The following is a 16,493-nucleotide window of genomic DNA, read 5'->3' on the forward strand; positions in this document are numbered from 1 at the left end:
TTTTTTCTCTTTCAGGGAGAACATAAAACAGATAGTGAAACTCCTCGCAAGTGTCCGGGCCCTGGATCATGCTATGTCTGTTGCAAGTGACCACAATGTGAAAGAGTTTAAGTCTTTGATTGAAGGAAAATAGATCTATGAAACTGAGAAGCCTCTTGCTTTAATACCATTCCTAATGTATAAATTTTGTACATATGTAAAGTTTCTTAAACTGTAAAATGGTTGTTGTTTTAATACAAAGAACATTAATATTCAACTCCGTGTGCCGACCTGCGATTTCTCCGGAATGAAAGGGGTTCAGAGCATTTCTCGGGAGGCGATGAGTGTTTTCCTCACTGCTTGTCGCCCTCGGGTCACAGGAGTGTCTTACATGCGTGTGCAGCTCACCCGCCCATTGGTTCTCTGTGGACAGTGCGTGCTGTCCGGCGGCGGCGGCCTGCGTCTCTGTCTGCCACCGTGGAGGTCCTGTCACCCCGGAAGTTCGTGCTGTTTTTCTGCAGAGCGAGTCTTCTAGCAGCAGAGGATTCCTCTGCAGCAAATGTCGTAGGGAAACCGCTCCTCTGTCGAACAAAGGGCTGGCAAGTGACCTGGCGGTCCCCGCCCCCCCCCGGGCCCCGGCGCTGCAGTCCACCGCGGGTCTCCTGTGGGCTCCGCCGCGCGTAGCACAGGCTTTTAAAAACACGGAAGTTTTCGTTTTTGGCAACGGTGGACCTGCTGTCCAGCTGCAGGGGTTTGGGCTGACCGTCCCGTCTCCTCGTGATTTCACGCCCTGGCCAGCTTTTACAAGTGCATGCATCTGCAGTCGGTGGTCTGTACACTCGAACCCCCACATGCGTGCGTCACACATGCAATAAAGAACACGCCTCACTGGTCCGCCGCACACCTCGGCAGTTCAGTACCCAAGGTCGTCTGCCACGTGTCTACCCTGCCGTGAGTATTCGGAGAACTTGTTTTCAAGTTTATGCCTTCTGATTTGTGGTTTTCAAAAGAGGAACTTTTTGGAAATTAAGGACTATTGTTTGATAATTATATGTAATTAAGCTTTAGCCAAGCATTAAATTAATTTTCAGTTTGGTCCTTTGTTGTGTTTGCTCGCCACTAATCGTAGCGACCGACGGCATCTTGGATGAGTCCAGCGCAGCGAGCGTCGGCGTGGGTGGGCCCTGGGTCGGCGCGGCTGACACGTGGGGCAGCGCTGGGCACTCCGACCGCGCTTGCAGCTTCCTGCCCGTGGCAGGGACACGGCTTGCACCCACATGTTCCTCTGGGTGGGTGTTCTGTCATAGGGCGGTGGCAGACTGTGAGAATTAAAACGACAGTTACCTTCAACTTTAGTGGAACACCGGAAACATACATATAGATGACATGCACATCATTTATGCCTTAACTTTGTGTTTCTAAACCCAGAGACTACTTTTACTCTGTGTCAAGGGTTCTTGCAGGAAACGGGGGAACTCCTCATCCCGTGAAATGCGCCAGGATCTCTCGGTGTCAGGCCGGGGTTTGGACGCGACACCAGGACCCTGATGGGAAGTGACTTCGGCGTAGAACGAGTGGTTCTCACGCCCCAGCCAGCCAGTTTCTGTTTCGGAAGTAGCTGGAGCAGGCCCTTTCTCAGGAAGGGAATTGTCAGAAGATAAGTTTGGAGGGTTACATCTTAACAGACCTGAAGCTCAGTCTCCAGTTTCTCTCCTTGGAGCAGGCTTCTGGGTTAGCTTCAAAGTAGGCAAGGGAGGTTGTCGGGAAGGGAAGCTACGGATTCCACGTAAAGCAAGGCCGGTTGCTGCTGCTGTGTGAGGTGACCGTGCCCACCCGCACCCCTGGCAAAGCCGTGGCCTCCGGTGGCAAGCAGCAGCAGCTCTGCCCAAGGGCTTGGCTCAGCCAGTGCACCTGGCTTGGGGTCCTGCCAGCTCAGGTCCTGGGGAGCAGCCTCCAGCCAAAGGCAGGCAGGAGTGGGGGGTAAATAGAGCTCTGTGGTCCGGTCACAGAGCTCTTCAGGAAAGTGCACCTCTCATCCAGGACTTGAGGAGTAAAGCACGTGGTAAACCAGGAAAGAGTTGGCAAGCCCTGTAGAAGCCTTTCTAAGCTACTTTGCAAGACACTGACCACAGGAGCTTACGAGGCGCCCGCTTGCTTGGGGACTGAGCACTGGCAGCTTGAAGACGGAACGTCCTGCAACGCTAGGGAGGAGCCATCCCTTTCTGTAGACTTACTAACGGGCCCCCGCAGATCCCGGTCTGACAGTTAGTTCCCACCTCTGCAACCTGGAAAGAGCTGTTTGTGATAATGGGATCAGACTGTTGGTCTCCAGGTCACCAAACCTTTCCCAGCAGTTTACAACAGATAAGGAAACACAGGCTGTGAGGAGAGAGGCAGGCATGGCAAACATCTCAAAATCCAGTCCTGTGACATGGCATACTTTGTCGTTGGTTGGGAGAGGCAGTCATTTCTAAATTAGTAAATCCCAGCTGTAGTTTACTGGGGACATACTATTAGATTGGGCTACTTCTGACCTGTAGAAATGGCAATTTCATATTTCAACCCAATAGAATTTGTCTACAGGAGAAAGAATTTGGTTAAAAGCCAACATGTGCAGATCAGGGTGTTTGCTTTAAAGTCGCTGGAGCTATGGCAGCTGCTATCTGTAACGCCCACCTGGGCTGTTTCAAGAGTCAGAAGAGCCGGCCCTGGAGGCCCTTAGAGCTCGCACAGAAGCTCGTGTGTGCCACTTAACCTGTACTGAAAATCTGCCCAGCTGTTTTGAAGTGCAATGAACAAGGAAGTATAAATAAGAAATGTACTCCCCCAAAAGTAACAGTATTTATTTAAGTCAATAAAAGTGGCCCTTATGTTTTCAAACCGTAAAGCTTGTGCTCATTTCATGAGAAAATTACAGTTTTGAAAGGATTTGGAGAACCTGTGGCCTTCTGACAACTCTAGGACTGAGTCCTGCTTACCCTCCACCCATTTCCTTTTAATTGGAAGAAATAAGAAAATTCCCTTCTCACCCACTCCCATGTAGTGTTCTCTGTCCAACGCAATCTCCAATGGAAATGGATTCTTTGGAAAGAAAAATAAGTAATCATGGACCAGAGGATTATCTTAATAAGAGTTTAATACTGAGGCTGCTGGCAGTAACCACCACCAAGAGCAAACTGTTTGTTGGGAGATAGGGCTGAGAGAGAAACGCCCTTCGGTTCTCAGAACGGAACCTGCGAGTCTGCAAGTACCCTGGAAGGGAAGTGGCCTCTCTCCTGATGGATGACGGCCTCTTTAGAATCCTGAAACCAGGGTGGGTCCAGCTTCTCTAAAATGGACGGGGAACAGTTAATCAAGCCACATGACAGGGCCTGCAGGGGGAAATGATTTTGTGCACGACACCAAATTTAAATTCTGCTTCTGCTGTCAGCATAAAAGCACTAAGGGGAAGACGAAAAAGCAAGGGCAGTAGGAAACGGTTTCTCAGAGCGCTGGGTGCTCGAGGTTCTCGATTCCTGTTGAGTCTGCTGGTTTTGACTTCATTTCCATGCTTAGAGCCGCTGACAGTGGGAAGTCCGTGGGGCCGCGCTACAGCCAGGGAGACGTTGAGAAATGAGGGCGAGATGAAGGGGCCGGGTGCCTTCAGTGGCTGGATTCCACAGCTGGCACAAGCTGTGGCCGTTAAGTGACAACGACGGCCGCCTGGCCGTCCCGACGGATCCGGGGTTGGTGACTTCCCATCGCCACCCTGCGTCCAGGTGAGCACGCTTTTCTAGAGCGCTCCCGAGAGCCCCAGGACACCCCGGAAGAAGACGCGACCGCAGGGCTGTGCCAAAGCAGGCAGGAATTTTTCTTCCGGCCGCAGGCCCGGACGCTCGAAGGACACCATGGACAGCTCTCCAGGCCCCGCCCCTCGCCCGACTGGCCGCCGGGGGCGCCAGGGGTGGTCCTGACACCCCGCCCCCATCCCACGGAGCCATACCCGCCCGCCAAGCTCTACCCCAGAGTCCCTCCCTTAGCTCCGAGGGACCCACGCGCGTGGCCAGGGAGGACTCTCCTCCGTCTCCGGCACCCCCAGCGGCGGGACTTGCCGCTGCGGCCCGGAGACAGATCGCCCGCCGCGGGCCGAGCGGCCGGCACTCCATTTCGGGCCCGCAGGGCGCTCCGAGGGGGCGGGGAGTCTCCTCTGACGCCCCGCCCCTTCCCCGAGGGGGGCGGGTCTTCCGCCCCGGGCCGCGGTGCAATGCGGAAGAGATGGGCCTGCTGGAGCGGAAGTGACGCTTCCGGCGGCGGCGGCTGAGGGAGGAGGAGGAGCCGGAGGTAAAGGTGAGCGAGCCGGCGGGGGGCGGGCGCGGCCGCGGCCAGATCCACCGGCAGCCGAGTGCGCGGGTGGCCGCTTCCCGAGGTAGTGGCTGTGGTCGCAGCCGGGCGGAGCGGTAAGGGCGCCGCGGGCCGCGGGAGCGCGCGCGGGCGGGCTGAAGGAGACCGCGGGGTGCGCTGCACCGCCGGGCGGCGGCTGTGGTGACAGCGGCTGTCAGCCGCCCGCGGGGCTGGACCCTAGGCGGTCCGGGCGTCGTGGCCGCCCTGGGCAGCTCGGCGCCTCCGTCCGGCCCCTAAGGGGGAGCCGCCTCCCCAGGAGCCCGGGTCGGGTCCGTGTCCCGGGTCGTGACCCAGCGTGGCGGAGGATCCTCGCCCTCCTCCCCGCCCCCGGCCTCTGCCCCCGAGGACCGCCTTCGGGTTCCCGAATGGGTTCCCTTTCCACGCAGCGGCGACCCCGAGGAGGGGAGCGGATAGACGCCCCCCCGCCCCGCCCCGCGAGATGCGCTCCGAGGTTCCGTGTGTAAACACGCCGCGCCCGGAACGTGGAGCGATCGATAAGAGCCGCTCTCGCTGGCCCGGGAGCCGGTAGCGCTTCCTCCCGCTCTCGGGGGAAACGAGGGGGCGACTCGCCTCCGGGAACGCACCGTTCGGCCCTCGAGCGCGGCTCCCCGCCCCCGCCCAGCCGCGGGGAGGCCCCGGCCGCGGCGCAGCCCGGCGGCGGCGGCGGCGGCGGCGGCGGCGGGGTTCCCGGGGCCGCATCTGCTCCGCTCGCTCCCGCAGGGCCGCCCCCGCGCCAGGATGGCGTTCAGCAAGGGGTTCCGCGTCTACCACAAGCTGGACCCCCCGCCCTTCAGCCTCCTGGTGGAGACCCGGCACAAGGAGGAATGCCTGCTGTTCGAGTCCGGGGCCGTGGCCGTGCTCTGTAAGTCCCCCGCGCCCCGAAACACCCTGCCCACCCCGCCCTGGGGTCGCGCTCGTATTTTCTTTGGATCAAGCCTTGTTTTGTCTTCAGCTCGCATCTTCCTTTCCTCCGCCCCCGACGCAGGTTGTTGCGGGGCGGGGGGGGAGGTTGGCCGGAGTCTGCTTTAATTAGTGGGCTGTGCTGTCGCTTCTAAAACGCTATTCTTTCAAAGAAATATCGCTGCCTTTTCTGTCACGTCCCATGGACCCACCAAATGGCCTGCTTCACGTTTTTTCCTGTCGCACGCGGATTTCTTGTAGTTCAGTTGTAGCGATGAAAACTCTAAGACGATGTAAAATCCTTTTGGGGTGTCTTCCGGTGAGGACCTTGGGTTTGCGTCCAGAGAATTGCAGACTGTTGTTAAAATCTCGCGTGGAACGTGTGATTGGTTTCCTAGCATTTAAAAATGTTTCGATAATCTGTTTTAAAGAAAAGCACATTGCACCACGCACACACACACACACACACAGTAGATTAGTCATGGTCTGGGTTACTTTGTGGGGAAATGCATGAAATTAAAAATGAAAACATTAGTTGCAAGATTAAATTTCTTTCGTAATGTAGGATGTTGTCAGAGAAGTCCAGCCTGGGGTTATTCGAAGTGTGACTGTGCCTGTAGCAGTGCCCTGGAGATAGCCGCTCTCTTCGCCCGGGGTTTGCTGCAGGGGCCCGGGGCGGGAGGGGCTGCGTGTGTTCTCGGAAACGCGTGTTAATAGTGTGGGTGACGCTCAGCCAGTGTGGACTTCCCTCGCTCACGTCGCTTCTAATGCTTAAACCAACCAAAGCGTAACGTGCCATCGGTAATGTGCATGGTGTATTTCTTCCATATGACAAGTGTAGTTCTTACACTGATGAAAACCTAATTTAAAATATTCAGGGGAAATGTTTGATTTAGCACGGGAGATATTTTTCAGCTGCTTGTGTTTTTGCTGACATTACCCGATTTTCTCGTTTGTCTAAATTCTAAATGTTTCTTTCATTGTGGTTACTGGTAACAACAGGAAACCAGATTTTCAGCAACAAAGTATGCATTATGTACATTTCTCAGGGTTTTGCTATACTTTACTCTGAGTTCAGGAAACCTCAGTGTAATAATATTTCCAAACCTCCGGCAGCCTTCTTTTATGCCAGAAAACAATTTTTTAAAAAATCCCTAAGCCATCCATTTTGGCATTACCATACATTTTAAGGAAAAAGAATATAAAACATACTTTCTTAACTACTCATTAATTCTGCTTATTTTATTAGAGTTACACTATGTAAGTAATTCTTTCGGGAGAAAAAAGTTTGAATATTGCCTCTCTCTAAAGTTAGCATAAAAAGATGTGTAGTCTCTTGGGTGTGCTATTAGCTTTCCTGGTATAAACTTTACAGCAGTACTTAAAATATTAATGTTTAAGAGCTAACAGACCTTTTTACAAGCCATTCGAGTTATAAAATTAATTTGACGTTCCATCTGGAATCATGCCGCGGTGTGTGCTGTGCTGTGGAGTGTTCGTTTCCAAAGCCTTCGCGAGTTTAAAGTGCCCGTTGTGTCGGGGGGCTGTGCCTGGGTGGCACGGAGCCGTGGCCCCTGTCTCCAGCAGTGGCCCCCGGAGTTTCCGTGCGTCTACCAGAACAGACTCTTGACACATTTGTGATGCCAAACGGAAGTATCACCCCGTTTCCCAGTAAGACTAAGTGCAAATCTCAACTGTTCATCAGCGTGTCTGTAGTTTGTCCTTGCCCTGTTGGCCAGTGTTGACCCTCTCTAAGGGAACTCTGCCATGTCCTCAGTGCTTCCCCAAGGCCCCGTGCTTTTCCAGCCTTCATCGTGCTGTTCCGTGTGATGCCCCTTTCTCCAGGGCTGCTAGAATGCCCCTGTCTGCCTTTCCAGGGCCAGCCTGTTGGTGCCTTCTTCCTTCAGGAGAACCTGCCCCGCCCACCCGTCCTGCCCACGCTTAGACCTTCCTCCCTGTCATGTCTGTAGAACTCCGCAGGCGTCCCTAGCCCAGCACTCCACATGCTGGTCTTGTTGGTCTCTGCATGCTTGTGTGCCAGTGTTTTTCTCGAAAGTCGATGGTGAAAGTGGCCCTACCAGGCCTCGGGCTCTAGCTGCCCGGCTTTAAAAAGCCAAAGTTAAAAAAATTAGACATCTTGGGCAGTGCCTATTGTTGAGGGTTGGCAGTCACGGAATTCTTTCGGCCTGTGCCAGAAGTGCCATAAGATACCCAACATGAAATCTTATCTTTTGTATTATTAGCACATATCAAAAAATGGGATGTAAGGGAAAAATACAGTGAAAATAATCTCCGATCATGGATCCTTCTAGGACTAAGCATCCGCCTACACAGCCTCAGGGCCCCGTCTTTGGGCTGATAGGACTCTGAGCTCAAATCAGTCGTGATGCTGTGACTTAGTCATTACAGTCACCCGGGGAGGGTTTTTTTTGTTTTTTGTTTTTTTTACAAATACTGGGCTGGGCTTTAGCCCCTCGGAGATTCCGATATAATGAGGGTGGGATGATAATTTCTGAGTGAAGTTTATATAGGCCTTCCTATGGTAGGTAATGGGGCAACATTAGCTTGCAGGTTTTATTGAAAATAACCACGTTTCCAGAATTATAGTGCTATTACTGTCATTATGGGGCCAGTAGTAAGTTCTGCTGAACGCACAGCCTGAACCAGGTGCTGGCGCTCCCGCAGCCCTTTTGTGTGGTGCTGCCGCATGCTGGGCCCGAGTGCAGGTGTCCGTCTGGACACAGGCTCCCGGAGGACAGGCCCTGCCAGGTCCTCTTTGACCCCTCGTGCCCCTGCGGGGTTTCACTCCCACCTGTGGGAGAAGTGGTCACGGAGTAAGTGCACAGGGGGAAGGACTGACCTACACTAGACAACAGATTTGACAAAAATGCACTGTCCTGTATCTGATTGCTTGCCTCTCACATGTCTCCAACTGAGGAACCTGGTTGCAACCCAGGCATGTGCCCCGCCTGGGATTCGAACCTGCGACCTGTTGGTTCACAGGCCAGCACTCAATCCACTGAGCCAACCAGCCAGGGCTGCACTGTCCTATATTTGAAAGTAGATACTTTTTTCTATAAAGTTTATTTTCTATATTTTAGAGAATTACTGTTTGAGCTGCTGATATAAAGGACATATATATTGTTTGGACTTGTTTGTGAAAATACTAATGGAGATGGCTATCACCACATCATGACGGTCTTTCTGAAATGCCAATTAAAATGATGAATGTTGTTTATGTCTTGTATAAATACCTATTAACAGTTTGTTCTAAAATTACTTTAAGTAGGAAATAACTTTATTATTGATTTCTGTTATTCCATTTAGTTACTTAAAAAAACCTTCTGTTCTTATCTTGTGCCCTTTTTTGGTGTTACTCGTTTAAAAATAATAATGAGTCCGTGTAAACCTCGACCTCGATGCCCCTGCACCAGGGTCAGCGCCGCAGCACGTCATCTGCGGCTCATGCTGGGTCTGGGCCGGGTCAGCGGCAGGTGGGTGAGTCACACGTCACCTGGAGAAGACACCCACTAGCTCTCTGGGGGGCTCCATCGTCTTATTCCGCATACAGCTGTGGACACGAAAAGGCCAGGTAGCCAGTCAGACACAGACATGCGCTAAATTCACAAGCTCTCTCACTTTTCAACCCATTTCCTGCCTTTTCATGATTAAATAATGAATAATTAAAGAGAAAGTCAACACGTAGGAAATGGAAGATGCTTTGGTCACCTATTTAAAGGACGGGGACGTAGGGCGTGTAAGTTCCTCTTAACACTGGAGCTTTGGCTCTCTGGGTGTCACATGATGCGGATCACTTGCCTTTCTCTGGCAGGCGCTAAGATTGTTGTCAGGCTTCCCAAGGACCGTGAGCTGAGTCAAATCCACACCGAAACTGTGCCCTTGAAGGCCATATCCCTTAACCCTAGCCCTGGGTTTGCTCTGGGCTGTCTGTCTGAGTTTGCCCAGTTTTTCCCTCTATCCTGGAAATAGGAGCCATAAAACTGTAGGACAAGAATCGGGAGACCTTTGTCACAGAGTTGTAAATATCCTGCCTTTTCTATGAAACCGCATCTAGTGAAGCAGTAGTAATAGTGAAATACTAGTGCCATTTGCTGGCAGCCTTCCCTGCCAGCCACAGCCTTAAGCTAGGTTCCTAGACCTCCTGGCTGCACAGGGTCCCCCCGGGTCCCCCGAGGTTTCTCACAGCAGCCCTAGGCTGCAGCCGTGTGTATTACATAGGTCCAAACCAGGGACATTTCTGCCCAGCAACTTCAGTAGCTGTTTGAGAAGTACGATGCAGATGCAGTACATAATCTACTTCCTTTGTAAATAACCACAGTCATTTACTAATAGAATATGTGTGCCCATTGGGCATTGGACAGCTTCTCAGCCTTGGAATCTGATTGGACAGTACCACCCTCATTTCCTGTTCCACGTTGATCTGTGCCAGCAGCCACCGCAACCCAGCCTCAGAAAGACGTCACGTCCACCACGGGCTACCCTGCACTCCAATGTGGAGGCTCGGAACACGGCCGGCCCCCAGTTGGGGCAGTGTCCGACACGTGTTGAGTGCCTCCACGGTTCCTCCCGTTAAAACACCCCGCGGTGGGGGCTCTCTGGGACGTCGCTGGCGTGTCCTGGAGCCCCTCGGTGTGCAGTGCAGGGGCGTGGCACCGGCCCTGTTTTATTCCGATTGATTCTGCGGGCACAGGCGCGGCAGCTGGGGCTTGCAGAGATGACGCGGTGGCTGCAATGGCACAGTCTTGCTGTTCGATTTTCTCCGCTGTGATTGCCGTTCGTGCTGTTGTGAGGGTGGCGGTTGTTGTTTGGGGCGGGTGTGGGGCATGGATGAACAGAAAGGGGTGCCGGGGGGACTGAAGTTAAGAGGGGAATCGATAGCAGATCCTAATGAGGGAGCTCTTAAACTTGCTGTGTTTTTGCCACGGCTGGGAATGTAGCAGAGGGAGCCGCGGTGTGACTGAGGGCGGGCCGAGTTAAATGTCAGCTCCTAGAGTCTTGGCTGACCAGCGTCCTAGGCGGTGGTGACGAGCAGCGTGCATGGTTGCTCCTTTTTATTTAACTGCCGAGTGCGGCTCATCCTGCCGATCGCCTTTAGATGAGTGGCAGTGTCCTCTCTCTTTTTGACCAAAATTTTCAAGTTGACAGATGTGACTTTATGTAGTTGGCTTTTTCTGCACAGAAAAGATGAAATTCAGACTTGCATATCACTTTATGTGAGGGTCACAAAAATTCATTCTCGTTTTGTAAATAAATTTGGAATGTTCATGATTAATAGACGTATCGTAAATGTCAACACTCAGAGAGTAGCCTCCCTCTCCCACTCTGGTCGGGGCGGCGGGACTGGCCTAGGAGAGCAGGCCAGCCAGGGTCCCCTGTGCTTTCGGTGGTTCCCACGGAGCTCTGCGAGCAGGAAGTACCGGTGAGGGCGAGAGTCCTCCCGCTGAGCAGTGAGACTCCACTGTGAGACTTTTTGTTACGTGATCGAAGATCTATCAGATCAGCTGTTATAAATGGTCCTATAAAATATTTTAAAAATATACAGCCCAGGACTATAACAGGATGTTCGCTTCTGACCGTGATGGTGGAACTGAATGTACCTTCCCACCTTAGGAGACAGCAAACAAAATATGGGAACGTTCTCAGACATGGAACAAGAGGCAGCCGGGGATGAACCCAAACGAAGCCTGGCAGTCTCCCAGAGCTGAGGAGACAGAGGGACCTTTGGGGAGCTCAGGCAGCTGGAACTCTCAAGGGGGGGGGGGTGGCCACACAGAGCTGCAGAGAGGTGTAGCGGGTTTTCCTGGAGACTGCTGGCACGTGCTGACCAGCCCACCGTGTGAGGAAGCTACCAGAGGCAGGGAAAGGACCACCACGCAAAGGAGCTGGCAGAAAAATTCCTGGAGCTCACAAAGAGCAGGAGATATTTTGTGTTCTGACCACCCAGGGTGGATCAGCCTTGCGATGGGGAGTTGGTTTGGATTCTCCGAAGGGTGCAAGTGCTTCAGTGATGAGGCAGAGTAGCCCTCGACGGGATGCCGCCCTGGTCCCGCCTGACTTTTTAGAGCAAGACCCAAAGGATCAAACTGTTTCCAAATAGCTTTATCTCAGAACAAAGTGTAAGAATGTAAGAATGCTAAAAATATATGTACACGTGAGGTCTGTCAAGAATTGTCCAGCCATGTAATATGAAAAATAGAGACATTTACTGAAGAAGATACAAGAAACATTGTACATAGGACAGTGACGCTTCAGCCCCTCCAAAGTAGGCACCTGGCACGTCACACAGTCTCCATCAGGTGCCCTGTCGTATTTTCCTGAATCTTATCAACAGTCTGATATCTCTTCCCTTTCAAAGGTGATTTTAGTTTTGGGAAAAGCTAGAAGTCTCAGGGCACCAAATCTGGGCTGTAGGGGGGTGCAATCACCTGGGTGATTTGATGTTTCACCAAAAATCTCTGCATGAGACATGGTGCATGAGCAGGCTTATGATGAAGCTACCAACCACCAGCTGCCCATAGCTGCAGTCTTCTGAATCATCCAAATAGTTTCCATGGACGAATGTTCAAACTTAACACAAAATTGGATGCAGACTCATTGCTCTACTTGCTCAGTCATTTTGAATGCGATGGCCACAGTGCACATGCTCACTCAGTGGCGTCTACCACCCCCACTGACTAGTACAGTGAAGTCGTCATTGTTCACACAAGCGCATTCCAGTCCACCCTCCTTGGCTGCCAGGTTGCACTGATGTTGTGCAAACTGTTCTTGTATTAGCAGTGGCTGGGCTCTTCCTGGACAGACCTCATGCGTATCCAGTATTCAACTCTGTAGCATTCACAGTGTCTGGCATTCAGTTAAAGATTACCATGCATGCCCCAGTCCAGTAGCTCAGCTGGTGAGAGCAGGACTCCCCAACCCCCAGGACACGGTTCGTGGCCTGCTAGGAACCGAGCGCACAGCAGGAGTTGAGGGGCAGGTGGGCTCGCATTACCACCTGAGTTCCACCTCCTGTCTCTACCAACCCCCACCCCCCGTGTCCCTGTGCGTGGAAAAACGGTCTCCCATGAAACTAGTCCCTGGTGCAAAAGAGGTGGGGGACCGCTGGGAGAGCATCGCCCTGCTGCACCAGGGTTGTGGGTTCCACCCTCAGTGAGGGCACGTACAAGAACCAATGTGAATGCGTAACTACGTGGAACAGCAAATCGGTGATGTTCTCTCTCCCTCTCTGAAATCAGGGAGTGACAAGATAGGTGACCGCGCACGCAGAGAAGCAGGAAAATACCCACACCAGCTGGGAGGAGGAGCTCCTTTTCCATCTAACCGGGAGCTTTCTCCCTTTGTCACAGGGGCCTGGAGAGAGCCCATTTCTTCAGACTCTTACCCGCTCGGGCCTGGCAGAGCGTGCCTAGCCGGCGTGGGCGCTCGTTTTCTTGCAGATTGTGACCTTGCGTTGTTGAGGCTAATAACGAGATCCAGCCCACACTCACGTTGTCTCAGTCGGGCTCCACGCGCTCATCCCCTGCGAACCGCCACTTGCCCTTAAAGTGGGTTTTCACCGGCTAGAGCGCGAAGTCTTTTTGTCAGCACAGCACAGTGTGATTTCTGCCGCCCCTTCCCTCGCTCCTGCTTTCTGTTTTAAACCAGAGGGTAACGTTAGTTAAAGACTGAGATGGGCTTTGTCACAGCTTCAGCGAGGGGCAGTCAGTATATCCGATTCTTCCCTCCTCTCCGCACACAGTGAGGTCAGAGTTGAGGGTCCCTTGGCGACGAAGGGGAAAGCCTCCCGGGCTGCAGTCGAGGAGAAGACCGCGTGGACTGGGAGCCCCGCGGAGCCGTGGGCAGGCTGTGGGCAGAGCCGCTGCCAGTGCCTTCCCCTGTCGGGGCTGATAGTCGCAGGGACGCCGTGCAGCAGTGTCTTGCGTGCTCTGGGGGCCTGGCCCGCAGTCATCACGTTTGTCCCACCCGCCCAAAGTTACCGTGCACGCAGAGAAGCAGGAAAATACAGCCCAAATGAGGAGAAAAGTCAGTCTGTAGAAACAGATGCTAAACGTGAGACAGAGACATTAGCACAGCTATTATAAGTGTGCTCCATGTGTTCCAGTGGAGGAAAGAATAAACACGTTAGGGAGAGGCATGGAAAACGTGAAAGACCCACATGAGACTTGTACAGATGATAAGAACGGTATCTGCAGTGCAGAAAGCACACTGGCGGGGGCCAGTAGAATAGACCCTGCAGAACGGGGGGCTGGTGACTTCGGGGACATACAGTAGAAACACAGAAACTCTGGAGCAAATAAACAGAGCATCCATGGGCTGGGGACAAGTTCACGTGGCCCCATGTATCCGTGTCATTGGAATACTCGAAGGAGGCGATGGCACAGGAAAATGTTGGAAGAGATAACAGCTGTCAGTTTTCCAAATTTTATGAAAATTAAAAACCCACAGATCCAGGAAGCTAAATGAGCCTGAGCAGAAGAAACGTGAAGTGAACTACAGATACCCAAATACATAATCAAGTTGCTTCAAACCAGTGATACAGAAGAAAACCTTAAAAACAGGCCAAGAAGTAAAAGATATATGTAGCAAAGAAAGAATGTACAGATGAGGTAGACGCTTCTTCAGAAATGGTCCGAGCCTGGGGCCGTGAAGCAACACCCTTAGCTTCTAAAGGGAACGGAAAAAAACTGCCTGTGTAGGATTCTGTACCCAGCCTCAAAGGGAGACGCTTTAAAGACTTTCTCAGATATTCAACAGCTGAAAAAACATGAGCCAAATGGTTAGCAGTTTAAATAGTATTGCTTCTCTTCGTTTCTAGTGCCAGCCTGTTCAGAAATCCCGTGCTGGTGAGCCTGAACCAGTACAAGTCGGCTCACCTGCACAGAGGGGACCGGACTAGTGTGCTCAGGTTGGCTTTGCCATCGGGGCACCCAGAGGAGGAGGTAGAACTTCAAAAATTGTGCGTTGTATTTTTACTGGTGACAAGCAAATTTTTAAATTTGCTTGAGTTTTTTAAATAAGTGCTTGCAGTCTATCCTTTCCTATTAAAATAGATTTTGCCAGTGTAAGCCGTTGCTTCTCCTCTGCAGCGTCATGTAACACCAGCGCAGCGCTCACCGAGGAGGCGGTTCCCAGCGCCTGGGCCGCCCCGGTGTCTGGGGTGAGCTGGGTGGTGGGAGAGCACGGCCTCCTCCTGGTCGGTCGGACACTTTTTAGTCCCTCCCTCGGTTCCGGTGGAGAAGATTTGTGTGCCCTTTCAATTCCTGGGCGATTCCGAGATAACAGAGGCAGAGAAAAGAAGAAATAGAAAATAAAACAGTTCTTACTAAGTTACTGGCTTAAACATGGAGTATTTTTATATATTTTATAGTTACTAAATTAGCCCCTTCAATTTTTTTATCATCTTCATAATATAACTTTTAGTATACAAAGTGTATTTACTTATATGAACTAGCTCTTAGCAGTAAACCTTTGTTGTGGGTCGTGCTCCATTCTTTTCACTAGTAGACCGCAGGGTTGCTGCAGTCTGTGGGACCCCGCACCGCAGTGCGTTCGGACGCGGTCTGTTAGTACCTGTGGACCACGTGCGAGGATGGGGGGCGGGGGGGGGGGGCGCATCACACAGCTCTGTGAAGGCGTGGGCGGTTGTGCGTTAGTGCTCGTCAGCAGTCTGTCCTTGGTCGGCGCCGGTCGAGTCCTTGGCCTGTTGTTGAACAGTGTCACCGTTTTCTTGGAGAATGGGGTAGAAAGTCTAGTTATCAGATTGGTGGTGGCTCTTGCAGAGTTGTGTGGGATTGATACAGAGCCAGGTAGAATAGCTGTTTATTTTGGACGGCACAGTCGAAACCCAGCTGTTTTCCAAACTGAGATGCGGGGTTAGAACCCGCCAAAGGTACAACTTGACGAACCGTTACAATGACACACCCACGCTCCCGCCACCGGGTCGAGACGGAGCGGGCTACTGCTGGCTGTCCAGCAGGTCTTCTCCGGCCCTTCTCAGCCGTCTCCACTGCGACCCAAGGTGATCGCTGGGCTGACTGCTTACTTCCCAGATTAGTCCTGTCCGGTCTTGAACTTGGCCGAAGTGGAGTCGCTCAGTCTGTGTTCTGCTGTGCCCGGCTGCTTTCGCTCAGTGTCTGCGTGGAAGCCGTCCGTGGTGCGGCAGGTGGCAGTGGCGGCACCCACTGTCATTGCTGCGTGGTGTTCCTTCTCAGGGCTGTGCTGGGGTCTGCCCCGCTGACATTTACTTTCTTTCCCGTGTTTCCTGCCGTGAGCGACACTGGCGGGAACACACTTGGACATGTCTGCCAGTGCGCATGTGTACACATTCCTGTTGGATGTATGTTTGAGTCTGTTGCCTGGAGCTTTTTTACCTCCGTTCTTCATTCGGCTTACTTCCTGTTAATTCTTCAGGTCACTTCCGCAGAAATTTTTTTAAAGGGTTTCATTTATTTATTTTTGGACAGAGGGGAAGGGAGAAAGAGAAGGAGAGAAACATCAGTGTGTGGTTGCCTCTCATGTGCCCCCTACTGGGGACCTGGCCAGCATCCCAGGCATGTGCCCTGACTGGGAATCGAACCAGTGACCTTTCAGTTCACAGGTTGGCACTCAATCCATTGAACACACTGGCCAGGGCAAGAAATTTTAAATTAGGTTGTTGCAGTCTATGGGAATGCCATCATAGTTCCCACCCCCATGTGCCATTTTGCATTTGTATGAGTATAGAATGCCTGTCTTCCTAACAGAAGGTGCTGGGGCACTGACTGTTTATGTTGGGTCCAGGTGCATAGTAGGCGTTCGGCAAATACTTGTTACATGAGTGAGTGAGAGGTTGTTTTTGTTTTGACTTGTCACCAAGATTGAAATATATAGTTTAAGTGGGACATTAATTAGGTAGCTTAATTTCTTTCAGCAAGAATTTTACTTACTTAATTACACAAAGAAAACCTTTTCCTTGTTAAACAATTCTTCCCTTTGTTTACGATGAAACGGAAAAGGGCTGTCCTGCCGGCTCGTTCTGCCATCGTGGGTGAACCGCCCGCCCTCCAGCCGCTCCCGCTGAGGACGGGTGGCCCGCACTGCAGGCTGGCTGGGCCCCTCTGCCTGGAGGCGCCCTGGGTGTGCACTGAGGGCTGCCGGCATGCAAACCCGCTGACCACAAACTGCGCGCGTGTAACCACAGGCAAATGTGAGTCCAGGAAGATGGTGCTCGGCCA

The 16,493-nt window shown here is 52.4% G+C and overlaps 2 protein-coding genes across 12 annotated transcripts in view; both read left to right on the forward strand.

Moving 5' to 3' along the window:
* Positions 1-1,074, forward strand: part of PAXBP1 (PAX3 and PAX7 binding protein 1) — a 30,270-nt gene extending 29,196 nt beyond the window's left edge. Inside the window, exon 18 of the mRNA XM_045852410.1 lies at positions 16-1,074. Within this exon, the coding sequence (XP_045708366.1) occupies positions 16-133 (118 nt within the window). The 3' untranslated portion in view covers positions 134-1,074. The remainder of the gene's footprint in view (positions 1-15) is intronic.
* A 2,079-nt stretch (positions 1,075-3,153) lies between these two features.
* Positions 3,154-16,493, forward strand: part of SYNJ1 (synaptojanin 1) — a 74,442-nt gene continuing 61,102 nt past the window's right edge. For 2 of the 11 annotated variants that reach the window (XM_045852767.1, XM_045852773.1), the window contains exons 1-2: positions 3,155-4,305; positions 5,080-5,221. In XM_045852767.1, coding sequence (XP_045708723.1) covers positions 5,098-5,221 — 124 coding nt within the window. In that variant the 5' untranslated portion in view covers positions 3,155-4,305; positions 5,080-5,097. Of the gene's footprint in view, positions 4,416-5,079; positions 5,222-16,493 lie in introns of all 11 variants that reach the window. The other 9 variants (XM_045852775.1, XM_045852771.1, XM_045852770.1 and 6 more) reach the window with 8 other exon arrangements.

This window comes from Phyllostomus hastatus, unplaced genomic scaffold, assembly GCF_019186645.2.
Source record: "Phyllostomus hastatus isolate PE091 unplaced genomic scaffold, TTU_PhHast_1.1 phas_contig_948, whole genome shotgun sequence".
In the NCBI taxonomy this organism is placed as follows: Eukaryota; Metazoa; Chordata; class Mammalia; order Chiroptera; family Phyllostomidae; genus Phyllostomus; species Phyllostomus hastatus.